Here is a 12,963-nt window from a genome sequence, read left to right on the forward strand (position 1 = left end):
AATGGCACACACCCGTAGTCACAGCTACTCAGGAGGCTGAGGCTGGAGGATTGCTTGAGTCAAGGAGGTTGAGGCAGCAGTGAGCTGCATGAGTGCACCACTGCCCTCCAGCCTGGGCAACAGAGTGAGACTCTGCCTCAAAAAACAAAACAAAACAAAAAAAACCCATATTTTACTTGGATCTTGTACAAAGGAATTGAATTGTTGAATGTTACTTAGAGCAAATACTTTTTTTTTTTTTTTTTGAGACGGAGTTTCGCTCTTGTTACCCAGGCTGGAGTGCAATGGCACGATCTCGGCTCACCGCAACCTCCACCTCCTGGGTTCAGGCAATTCTCCCGTCTCAGCCTCCTGAGTAGCTGGGATTACAGGCACACGCCACTATGCCCAGCTAATTTTTTGTATTTTTAATAGAGACGGGGTTTCACCATGTTGACCTGGATGGTCTCGATCTCTTGACCTCGTGATCCACCCGCCTCGGCCTCCCAAAGCAAATACATTTTTAGTCAAGTTCTGAGGGAAATGATAAAAACAGGGTTAGTATAAAATTTAGTGGTTATTTGAATTTTTACTGCTTGTTTTTAGGCCTGACACAGTAGTTTACTCTTCTTTTCTTAGAGACAGGATCTTGCTCTGTCACAAAGGCTGGCGTGCAGTGGTGAGATCATAGCTTACTGCAGCTTGGAACTCCTGGGCCCAGGTGATCCTCCCACCTCAGCCTCCTGAGTAGCTGGGACTACAGGGATGTGCCACCACGCTGGCCAGGTGTTTAAAATTTGTTATTTAATTTTTAAAAATTGGCTGGGTGTGGTGGCTCACGCCTATAATCCCAGCACTTTGGGAGGCCAAGGTGGGTGGATCACCTGAGGTCAGGTGTTTGAGACCAGCCTGGCTAACATGGTGAAACCCCGTCTCTACTAAAAGTGCAAAATGTAGCCAGGCATGGTGGTAGGCACCTATAAGCCCAGCTATTTGGGAGGCTGAAGCAGAATTGCTTGAACCTGAGAGGCAGAGATTGCAGTGAGCTGAGATCGTGCCACTGCACTCCAGCCTGGGCGACACAGCAAGACTCCATTAAAAAAAATTTTTTTTTTTTAAAATAGAGATAAGGGGACTCTCCTTGTTGTCCAGGCTGGTCTCAAACTCCTGGCCTCAAGTAATCTTTCTGTCTCAGCCTCCCAAAGTGTTTGAATAACAAGAAGTGAACCACCTTAGCCAGCCTGACACAGTGGTTTAGATCTTGCTTTTTTTGTTATGTATGTAATATAACACTTCATAGCAGGTATTTGATATTAAATGAATTAGGTAAGATGTACTTCACATTGAGGTTTCAGAACCACGTGGCATGACATTTTAATCAACAGTACAAATCTGTAAAGAAGGGTTTTATCATCAGCACAGAGCAGGAAAAACCCTAAACCGAACTAAGGTAGCTAAGATGATTACTGAGTTATTAATTAACTATGTTGTCTAATCACCCCAGTTTCTACCTCTGTTTGGCTTCAAAAGTCAAAAAAGTCAACTTGCAAAAGAAAGTTTGAATTCTTTACCTTACTGTAAACTCTTAGAAGTGGAAACAAAACTGCCATTTAAATGTGCTTGCTGTTAATGAACTTGAGCGTGACTATGCTATGAATCAGCGAGTTTCAAAATGAATATTCCTGAGCCCTCTAGTCAAAAGGCAAAGGCTTCCTCCTTGGCTTGATCACACTATTAATATGTACACATATTTAACCACCGCTTTTTAAAACCCCTTACAATTTACACCTGTTTGGGTGACCGACTGAATAAATAAATATGAAAGCCTATGAAGAGCTTTCTTAATAAAATAAATAAAGCTGCATTTTATTCTAGGATATTTAGTAACATTTACACTGAAGATGACGACTAAATGTGAATGAAATACTGCGATGAACAATAACCATCCCAGCTACTAGTGGTGGTACGGTCTCAACGGAGGACGATGACTTCTGAGGTCTCAAGTAATCTTCACAAAACCCAGGGAGCGGAACTGTCAGTCCCACCCCACGAAAGCGGCTACTGAATCCCAGACTGCCCCACGATCCCGGTTCTGCGAGCGAGGTCACGTTCACAACGGCGGGAATTTCCACAGCGGTGACACACGGCACTTCCGGCCGGCCGTGATAGTCAGTGACGTGGCGGCGAGGCTGGCCACGGTCGTCAGGGTCGGGGCACCAGGAGCTGTCATGTGCCCTCGGGGCAACCCCGCTGGGAGAAAAGAGCTCGCCGGCAGCCGCTGCGGCAGCGAGGCCGGAGCCGGAAGTGCCACGTGTCCTGATTGCGGCTGCGCGGCCGGCGGCTGACAGACACTTCCGGCCGAGGCCTCCTTCCTTCTAGGTTTGGCTGCCTCCTTGTAGCCCGGCATTCGCGGCCCCACCGGCCCGACTTTCTAGCCTCAGTTCCCAGGCTAGGCCGTGGCCGCCGGTGGCCTGGGGAGAGTGCGGCGCCATGCCTCGGGCTTGAGGCGCCGCCCTCTCTTTTCCCAGTCTTCAGTCTTAAGTCGTTAGCCTCCTCCCTCCGCTTTCAGCAGTCGTCTTTCAGCTTTGTTCTTGGCCCTGTTGTCGACCCGGACCAGCCCCTTCCAACCCAGATAACCGCTGTCGTCATGTCCCAGCCGGGAATACCGGGCTCCGGCGGCGCCCCAACCAGCCTCCAGGCCCAGAACGGAGCCGCCTCGGCCTCGGGGTCTCCCTACGCTAACGGTAAGTGCTGTCCGAGGGGAGGGCTCAGCTTGGCTGGGGCTGAAATTGACCTTTGCGTGCCGCTGCTGCCTGAGGCGACATGGAGAGGGTGACCTCCCAACTGGGTTCTGGCCGGGATGGTGGTGGGCGGCTGGGCCAGGGGACCACGGCGATTGTGCACCTGCAGCCCCAGGATCGTCTTAGGCTTTCACATTTATTTATTCAGTCGGTCACCAAAACAGTAATTAAGTACGTGCTGTATGCAGCGTCCTGGGTGAAACATGGGTGAGAAAATGCCTCAAAACTCGAATGTGAGGATCATAGTGTTTGTGTGCCTTCGCCTTCCGTGCCACCTCACCCCAGTCTCCTAGAAAGCAGGATTTATGGTCTGATTCATCTAGGTTCTGCAGGCCCTGAAGTGGCTTGGCAGTCGTACCCAGTCTGATTTTCTGGAAATGAATGCATGCTTTTGGGACACCCCCTTTAGGGCCTACTCATCCCTCCCAGAACCTTCCCAGAATTGTACCTACAACACCTGTTCAGTGTTTCAGCTGTTGAAAAACCAAATAGAAGGGACGATCTCCTGTTTGATTTCTAGATGTCTGTACAGCACTTGGAAAGTTGTTGGACACAACTCTTTGAATCTCTGACAGGAGTCTACATGTGCATTATAGTTTGTCATTTGGCGTGAGAATGTCGTATAATTTTGTATCTCTTCTAGGATTCCTTAAATCGTCCTACTTTATGATTTGCTAAGATTATTTCAATTGTTATAATAGATAAAATCTTTCTGCCAACAGATTGCCTACTTACAAATTTACCTACAAATCTCTGGTTTACAGAAATAAGACTAGTAGAATGATGCTAAAGAGCTTAGTTGCCCATTGGAGTCTAAGATTTCTGTAAAGTTGGAGAAAACAGATAGTGACTAAAATTGCTAATTTACATTGTTTTTAGAGAAGACTGCGGTTTTCTTTACAGAGATGGCTCTAGAAGACTTTTAAAAATGTCTGAGTAGGCAACTATGTGGGCAGAAGCAAGAATAAATGGAGGAAAGCCACGGAAAGGGTGTTAAGTTGAATTAATCATTCTTTCTCAAAATTATGGTAACAGATTATGTAAACTACATTTTATTCTAGGATATTTAGTAACATTTACACTCAGGATGAGAACAACTTAAAATGTTATATGGCTATGGATTTTTCTTATAATCTATAAATTGCAGTGTTACATCAACTTTAAATGACAAATCCTTAAATGTGCTTCTATGTTTATAGATGGGTGTAGTTGTCATAATATTGAAATGTTTGACATAATGTCATAATATTGAAATGAAGAGGTTTGACCACTGTGGTATGCTGTATTAGAGATATTATCACTATGATGATTTGATACAGTCCAACAGACATTTGTTGCACATATTCTTAAGTTCTGTCTTGAGGACATAAAAGAGAATAAGAAAGCATTACCTGTACATAGGTTGCCCATAGCCAGTTGGGGAATTCACATATGTAAGTGGTGACTGCAATTCAGGGTGATAGCAGCTGGAAGAATGTGACCAACTGAGAGGTGGAGAATGAAACCACAGGACTGCAATTAAAGCCTCTTTTTTTTTGTCATTTATCTTAGGAGACAAGGTCTCATTCTGTCACCCAGGCTGGAGTGCAGTGGCATGATACAGCTTACTGCATTCCCAGCCTTCTAATACCTGGCTAATTTTTTTTTTTTTTTTTTGTGACAGAGTCTCACTCTGTTCCCAGGCGCCAGGCTGGAGTTCAGTGGCACGATCTCAGCTCACTGCAATTCCGCCTCCCAGGCTCAAGCAATTCTCCTGCCTCAGCCTCCCGAGTAGCTGGGATGACTACAAGCGCACGCCACCACGCCCAGCTAATTTTTGTATTTTTAGTAGAGATGAGGTTTCACCATGTTGGCCAGGATGGTCTCGATCTCTTGACCTTGTGATCCGCCCGCCTTGGCCTCCCAAAGTGCTGGGATTACAGGCGTGAGCCACTGCACCCGGCATTTTTTTTTTTTAATAATGTTTTTCTAGAGATGAGGTCTCCCTGTGTTGCCCAGGATGGTCTTTAACTTCCGGCCTAAAGCGCTGTTCCCTCCTTAGCCTTCCAAAGTGCTGGAATTACAGGCCTGAGATTATAGGCATGAGCCACCACACCTTTTTGTTGTTGTTGTTGTTGTTGTTGTTGAGACAGTTCTCTCTATGTAGCCTAGGCTGGTCTGAAACTCCTGGCCTCAAGTGATCCTTCTGACTCAGCCTTCCAAAATGCTGGGATTAGAGGCATGAGCTACTGAGCCTGACCTGGGTTGTTTTATTGTTCATCCCACTAATACAAAGAGTAGGGATGTGGTATCAAGTTGAAGGAGAGGATATTTTTCAAGAGGTGAGAAAATGTTTCAATGCTGGGGTCTAGTTTTGTTTAACTATTCCAAAGCAGTAGTTGCTGCTTACATATTCTGTTGAAAACTTTTTTTTTTTTTGAGATGGAGTTTCGCTCTTGTTGCCTAAGCTTGGAGTGTAATGACACGATCTCAGCTCACTGCAACCTCTGCCTCCTCGATTCTAGCAATTCTTCTGTCTCAGCCTCCTGAGTAGCTGGGATTACTGGAGCATGCCACCAGGCCTGGCTAATTTTTGTATTTTTTTTTTTTTTGAGACAGAGTCTCGCTCCATCGCTGGGAGCCAGGCTGGAATGCAGTGGCAGACCTCGGCTCACTGCAACCTCCGCCTCCTGGGTTCAAACAATTCTCCAGCCTCAGCCTCCCAAGTAGCTGGGACTACAGGCGTGTGCCACCATGCCCAGCTAATTTTTGTATTTTTAGTAGAGACAGGGTTTCACCATGTTGGTGAGGATGGTCTTGATTTCTTGACCTTATGATCCACCTGCTTCAGCTGCCGGAAGTGCTGGGATTACGGGTGTGAGCAACCGCACCCAGTGGACACGTTTTTCTAAGTCTTTGTGTATACACATTTCATTTGCAAAAATTGATAGCAAGTTGGACTGCAAGACCACTTAAAGTAATGGATCTTAATCTGATTATCATGTAATAAGGCCAAAGGCAAATAATGACTCCCCCTTTATTGACTGAATCAACTTGCAAAGGCAGTTAGAAACTGCAGTTTTGTTTTGTTTTGCTTTTTCAGGCAGCGTCTCACTTTGTCCCCCAGACTAGAGTGCAATGGTACAGTCTCGACTCACTGCAGCCATAACCACAAAGGTTCAACCGATCCTCTTGCCTCAGCCCCCGATGTAGCTGGGATTACAGGCATGCGTCACCATGCCCAGCTAATTTTTGTATTTTTTGTAGAGGCAGGGTTTTACCATGTTGGTCAGGCTGGTCTCGAATTTCTGAGCTCAAGAGATCTACCTGCCTTGGCCTCCCAAAATTCTGGGGTTACAGCCACTGCACCCGACCAGAAACTGCAGTTTTATTAATTTAATTATATATTTTTTATTTATTTATTTTCAATGGAGTCTTACTCCATCACCCAGGCTGGAGTATAGCGGTGCAATCTTGGCTCACTACAGCCTCTGCCTTCTGGGCCACATAGTGAGACCCCTTCAAGCTATTCTCCTATCTCAGCCTCCTGAGTAGCTGGGATTACAGGCACCCACCACCATGCCTGGCTAATTTTTGTATTTTTGTATTTTTTTTTTAAGACGGGGTTTACCATGTTGGTCAGGCTGGACTTGCACTCTCGACCTCAGGTGATCCGCCCACCTTGGCCTCCAAAGTGCTTGGATTACAGGCATGAGCCACTACGCCAGACCTAATTTTTGTATTTATAATAGAGGTGGAATTTCACTATGTTGGCCAGGCTGGTCTCAAATTACTGACCTTAGGCAATCTGCCCACCTTGGCCTTCCAAAGTGCTGGGATTACAGATGTGAGACACTGCATTTGGCCAATAGTTGGCCATTTTTCTGTGACATTTATACTGTCATGTAGGACACCATAATTAATGGAACCATATTATGGAGAGCCTTGAATTAACTTAAAATTGGTCATTCAATTGGATTCATGTATGATAGGTGGAAAGTATGAACTGTGCCTGGCGTATAGTAGCTCAAATATATTTATGTAATGTATTGATGAATGGATAGCTTAAGAATAAAAAGATTTTGAGTGTTTACTTGGAATTTTAGGGGAAACCTAAAATTCTGGAAGACATCTTTTTTCCCTGCTATGGAATATATATAAAAGGGGTAATTTATTCAGTTCTTTTTTGTGACTGTTGAGCAGGCCTTTTTTTTTTTTTTGAGACAGAGTTTCGTTCTTATTGCCCAGGCTAGAGTGCAGTGGCGCAATCTTGGCTCACTTCAACCTTCGTCTCCCGAGTTCAAGCTATTGTCTTGCTTCAGCCTCCTGAGTACATGGGATTACAGGTGTGGGCCACCACGCCTGTCTAATTTTTTGTATCTTTACAAGAGATGGGGTTTTACCATGTTGGCCACCTGACCTTCTGATGCGCCCACCTCAGCCTCTCGAAGTGCTGGGATTATAGGTATAAACCACCATGCCTGGGCCAGGCTTTCTTTAGGAAACTAGTAGCCTTTTGGCCAAGCTGGTCTCAAACTCCTGAACTCCGGTGATATTCCCATCTCAGCCTCCTAAAGTTCTGGGATTACAGGCGTGAGCCACCCAGCCACATGAGATTTTTTACTGATGCAGATTCTGGGATCCTTTTGAATCCTATGAAATAAGATTTTATAAAGGTGGGACCTGGGGTCTCAATTTGGACCATTATTATAGCAGGTTCCTCTGATTCTGAAGCTCCTGGTTCGGTGGGAAGCACTCATCTGCATTCAATCTTGCCTCTAACTTTCTAGTTTAGCCTCTTTACCCACACATACCAAAATTGTCGTTAATAAGGCCACAAGGCCAGGCACAGTGGCTCACACCTGTAATCCCAGCACTTTGAGAGGTCAGGAGACCCATAGTGAAACCTCATCTCTAATAAAGATACAAAAAATTCAACAGGTATGGTGGCGAGCACCTGTAATCCCAGCTACTCAGGAGGCTGGGGCAGGTGAATCACTGGAACCTGGGAGGCAGAGGTTGCAGTGAGCCGAGATCATGCCATTGCACTCCAGTCTGGGCGGCAGGGCGAGAATTCTTCTCAAAAAAAAAAGCAAAAAAAGGCCACAAATGGCTTCCTGGTTATTAAATAGAAAAATATTTTTCACTCTTCATTCTCTGAGCTGCATTCGATAGGTTTGGCTGTTACTTTATTTTTGCAACAGTTGTTTTCTTTGGTTTCTAGGATATCAACAGAAGGGTAGTTACAGTTTTATTTTACCTTTTTTTTTTTGGTTGCTATTTCTTAACAGCAGAATTCTCAATATTTCTTCCTTTTCTGATTGGTTTTTTCTCTCCTATTGGTGTTCTTCAAGGTGACCTATTACTCCTTTTTTTTTTTTTTTTTTTTGCAATGGAGTCTTGCACTGTCACCTGGGCAATGGCGCAGTCTTGGCTCACTGCAACCTCCGCCTCCCGGGTTCAAGCAATTCTCCTGCCTCAGTCTCCCAAGTAGCTGGGATTACAGACACCTGCCACCATGCCCGGCTAATTTTTTGTATTTTTAGTAGAGATGGGGTTTCACTGCGCTGGCCAGATTGGTCTTGAACTCAACCTTGTTATCCACCGGCCTTGGCCTCCCAAAGTGCTGGGATTACAGGAGTGAGCCACTGCACTTGGCCCTCTTTTTCTTACTCTTATATGCTCCCTGGGTGTCTTTAATTCCCATGGTTTTAAATCTTTTTTTTTTTTTTTTTTTTTTTGAGACAATTTCACTCTTGTTGCCCAGACTGGAGTGCAATGGCGCCATCTTGGCTCACTGCAACCTCTGCCTCCCAGGTTCAAGCATTTCTTCTGCCTCAGTTTTCAGAGTAGCTGGGATTACAGGCATGTGCTACCATGCCTGGCTAATTTTGTATTTTTAGTGTTCTCCATGATGGTCAGGCTGGTCTTCAACTCCTGACCTCAGGTGATTCACCGGCTTTGGCCTCCCAAAGTGCTGGGATTACAGGCATGAACCACTGTACCAGGCCAGGTTTTAAATCTTATACATGTATCAGTGACTCCCAAAATTATATTTTAAGCTGTAACCTATCACTTTGACTGCAGATAAATATCTTTATACTGGACATCTCCAATTAGATTTCTTGGTGGCACCTGAAACTCAGCGTGTTTAAAATAACTCTTTCAGTCTCTTTTCCTTCTACCATTCCCCATCTTTTTTTTTTTTTTTTTTTACGAAATAGCATCTCACTCTGTTGCCCTTGCTGGAATGCAATGATAGCTCAGTTGCAGCCTTGAACTCCTGGGCTCAGGTGATCTTCCCACCTCAGCCTCCTGAGTATTTAGGACCACAGTTATTACCACGCTCAGCTAATTTTTAAAAGTTGTTTGAGCTGGGTGGAGTGGCTCATGCTTGTAATCTTAGTACTTTGGGAGGCCAAGTCAGGAAGATCTCTTTAGCCCAGGAGTTTGAGACCAGCCTGGACAACTTAGGGAGACTCCATCTCTACAAAAAATTTAAAAATTAGCTGGGCATAATGGTGCATGCCTGTAGTCCCAGCTATTCAAGAGGGGAGGTGGGAGGATCACTTGAGCCTGGGAAATTGAAGCTGCAGTGAGCTGTGACACTTCAGCCTGGGTGACAGTGAGACCTCTTTTCTAAAAATAACAGCAACACACACAACCAAAACATATATTTTGTAGAGATAGGGACTTGCTATGTTGCCCAGGCTGGTCTCAAACTCCTGGCCTCCAGTGATCCTTCCACCTTGACCTTCTGAAGTGCTGGGATTATTGGCATGAGCTACCATGCCTGGCCTACATTTCTCAATTCTCTTCTCCTTCTGTTCCAATGCATAAACACTGCCATCCACCAGGTTGCTCAGGTCAGAAACCTAGGAGTCATTCTAGATTCTTTCTTCTCTTCATCACCCATATTCAGTTCCACGTAAAATCCCATGAGTGCGCCGGGCGCGGTGGCTCACGCCTGTAATCCCAGCACTTTGGGAGGCCGAGGCGGGTGGATCACGAGGTCAAGAGATCAAGACCATCCTGGTCAACATGGTGAAACCCTGTCTCTACTAATACAAAAAATTAGCTGGGCATGGTGGCGCATGCCTGTAATCCCAGCTACTCAGGAGGCTGAGGCAGGAGAATTGCCTGAACCCGGGAGGCGGAGGTTGTGGTGAGCCGAGATCGCGCCATTGCATTCCAGCCTGGGTAACAAGAGCGAAACTCCGTCTCAAAAAAAAAAAAAAAAAAAAAAAATCCCATGAGTGCTGTTTCCTGAAATCAGTTTTTTAAAATTTGAGTAATGTATAGATACTAAATATTTCTCTCTGATCCCAATGTTAAATTATTTATTTATTTATTTTTGAGACAGGTTCTTACTCTATTGCCTAGGCTAGAGTGCAAGGGCACGATCACAGCTCACTATAGGCTTGATTTCTTGGGCTCAAGTGATCCTCCCGCCTCAGCCTCCTGAGTAGCTGGGACTATAGCCATGTGCCACCATAACTGGCTAATTTTTTATGTTTTGTAGAGATGGGGTCTCACTATATTACCCAAGTTTTTCTTGAAGTCTTGAGGTCAAGCAGTGCCCCCACCTTGGCTTCCCAAAGTGCTCGGATTACAGGATTAAGCCACCATGCCTGGCAAAAATTATTTTTACTAAATGTGTATATGCAAACACAAAACTAGATATACATTTCATAGGTTTATAGTTGTTGTACTATTGTAAAACCAAACATTAAAAATACCAACAAAAGGCTGGGTACAGTAACTCACGCCTGTAATCCCAGCACTTTGGGAGGCCGAGGTGGGTGGATCACGAGGTCAAGAGATCGAGACCATCCTGGTCAACATGGTGAAACCCCGTCTCTACTAAAAAAATACAAAAAATTAGCTGGGCATGGTGGCGCATGCCTGTAATCCCAGCTACTCAGGAGGCTGAGGCAGGAGAATTGCTTGAACCCAGGAGGTGGAGGTTGTGGTGAGCCGAGATTGCGCCATTGCACTCCAGCCTGGGTAACAAGAGGGAAACTCCGTCTCAAAAAAAAAAAAAAAAAAAAAGAGAAATTCAAGAACAGCCTGGCCAACATGGTGAAATCCTGTCTCTACTAAAAAATCCAAAAATTAGTCAGGCATGGTAGTGCATACCTGTAATCCCAGCTACTAGAGAGGCTGGATGAGGCAAGAGAATCGCCTGACCTGGGAGGCGGAGGTTGCAGTGAGCTGAGATCATACTACTGCACTTTAGCCTGGGCAACAGAGTGAGACTTCTTCTCAAAAAAAAAAAAAAAAAAAAAATCAACAAAAGCAATATAATTCAATTTAAAAACATTAAATAATATGCTATTTTGTTTGAAACCACATTTGATTTGATTGTCTTAGTTTTGAATATGTTGGAACATTACTTGGATGACTGTCATGATCACTTTTTGTTTTTGAGACAAGTTCTCACTCTGTAGCCCAGGGTGTAATGCTTAATTATAGCTCACTGAAGTCGAACTCCTGGGCTCAAGAGATCCTCTTGCCTCAGTCTCATGAGAAGCTAGGTCTATAGGCATGTGCTACCACCCCTGGCTAATTTTTTTAGAAAAGCAACATGATTGTGATTCCTGGCTAATTTTTTAATTTTTAATTTTTATTTTTATAGAAATGGAGTTTCTCTATGTTGCCCAGGCTGGTCTCCTACTCCCGAGCTCAATTAATTCTCCTGTCTTGGCCTCCCAGTGTGCTGGGATTACAGGCATGGAATTACATGCCTAATCTCCATACCATTTTAATAGGGGGAAAGGACATTTACTGGAAAACAGATGACTTGTAGGAAGGATAAATGGTCTCTTAGAATAGATATGATAGTTTTATGATGATGTCTGTTTAGGTGTGGTGTGCAAATTTCTCATCTTAAGTGATGAGTCAGATTGACATCTTCCTGGTTGCCCCTGGGAAGTAGATTATGACAATTGAGTTCTTTTGTAAGGCTCTGCTTTAGGCAGATAAGAGATTTTAGGAATTCAAATGCCTTCTGCTTAAAATAATTTTTATACCATAGTAGTGTATTCTGGGCCCCTTCACAATCACTGACCCATTATTTTGATGGGCTACTTAGTAATGACTTCAGAATTTTAAAAATTATCCATTTAGTGAAAGTGTCATTATATATTTATTACTACACTTCTTGTGAACTGCTTGCAAATCGATTCATATATTTTCACATAGTGGGGAGGGATGTCAGAAAAAAATAATTTTCATGTAATAGTTACTCACAATAGGTCTGTGATGGTGACTACTACAAAACAAGTTCTTTTGTATCTGTCTTCCTGCCAGTTGGCCTTATGACTGACTGCATATTCTTTTTTTTTTTTTCTTTTTTTGAGACAGGAGACAGGGTCTTACTTTGTCACACTGGAGTGCAGTGGTGTGAACACAGCTCCCTGCAGCCTTAACCTCCTGTGTTCAGTGGTCCTCCTGCCTCAGCCCCCAAGTAGCTGGGACTTACAGGCATGCGTCACACAGGTATGCGCCACCATGCCCAGCTTATTCTTATATTTTTTATAGAGATGAGGTCTTACTATTGTAAGTCCAGGCTGGTCTCAAACTCCTGAGCGCAAGCTATGTGCCCGCCTTGGCATCTCAAAGTGTTGGGATTATAGGTGTGAGCCACTGTGCCCAGCATCTTTTCATCTTTATTGACCTGTCAAATTTTTGCTTATTTTGTATATTTTGATTATATTTGGCTTTCACTTGGCTGCATCTGGCTTGAAGGCACATCTTTAGCATATTAGCTTGTGATAAGATTGTAAATACAGCCAGGCTTGTTTGTTCACACCTATAATCCTAGCACTTAAAGTGGCTGTGGCAGGAAGATTACTTGAGTTCAGGAATTTGAGACCAGCTTGGGCAACATAGTGAGCCTCTATCTCTACAAAAAAAAAAAAAAAAAGTTAGCTGGGCATGGTGGGGCACACCTGTAGTCCCAGCTTCTCTGGAGGCTTTGATGGGAGGATCGCTTGAGCCCAGGAGGTCAGGGCTGCAGTGAGCCATGATTGTACCATTGCACTCCAGCTTGGACAATAGAGTGAGATGGTGTCGCAATCAATCAATCAATAAGTAAGTAAATAAATAAATAAAATTGTAATACAAATATGAAACTAGGCCAGGAAATCTTGTGGCAATATTAGGGTGTGAGATGGCCTATTTTTATCCAAATGACCCAAAA

The 12,963-nt window shown here is 44.2% G+C and overlaps 1 protein-coding gene across 4 annotated transcripts in view; it reads left to right on the forward strand.

Annotated features, from left to right (window-relative positions):
* The first annotated feature begins 2,329 nt into the window (after positions 1–2,329).
* Positions 2,330–12,963, forward strand: part of SEC24A (SEC24 homolog A, COPII coat complex component) — an 80,129-nt gene continuing 69,495 nt past the window's right edge. For 2 of the 4 annotated variants that reach the window (XM_064366333.1, XM_064366334.1), the window contains exon 1: positions 2,350–2,723. In XM_064366333.1, coding sequence (XP_064222403.1) covers positions 2,627–2,723 — 97 coding nt within the window. In that variant the 5' untranslated portion in view covers positions 2,350–2,626. Of the gene's footprint in view, positions 2,724–11,409; positions 12,261–12,963 lie in introns of those variants that run through there. The other 2 variants (XM_064366337.1, XM_064366335.1) reach the window with 2 other exon arrangements.

The sequence above is a fragment of the Aotus nancymaae genome, unplaced genomic scaffold, assembly GCF_030222135.1.
Source record: "Aotus nancymaae isolate 86718 unplaced genomic scaffold, 86718_ANA_hifiasm-v0.15.2.pri h1tg000064l_1, whole genome shotgun sequence".
Classification (NCBI taxonomy): domain Eukaryota; kingdom Metazoa; phylum Chordata; class Mammalia; order Primates; family Aotidae; genus Aotus; species Aotus nancymaae.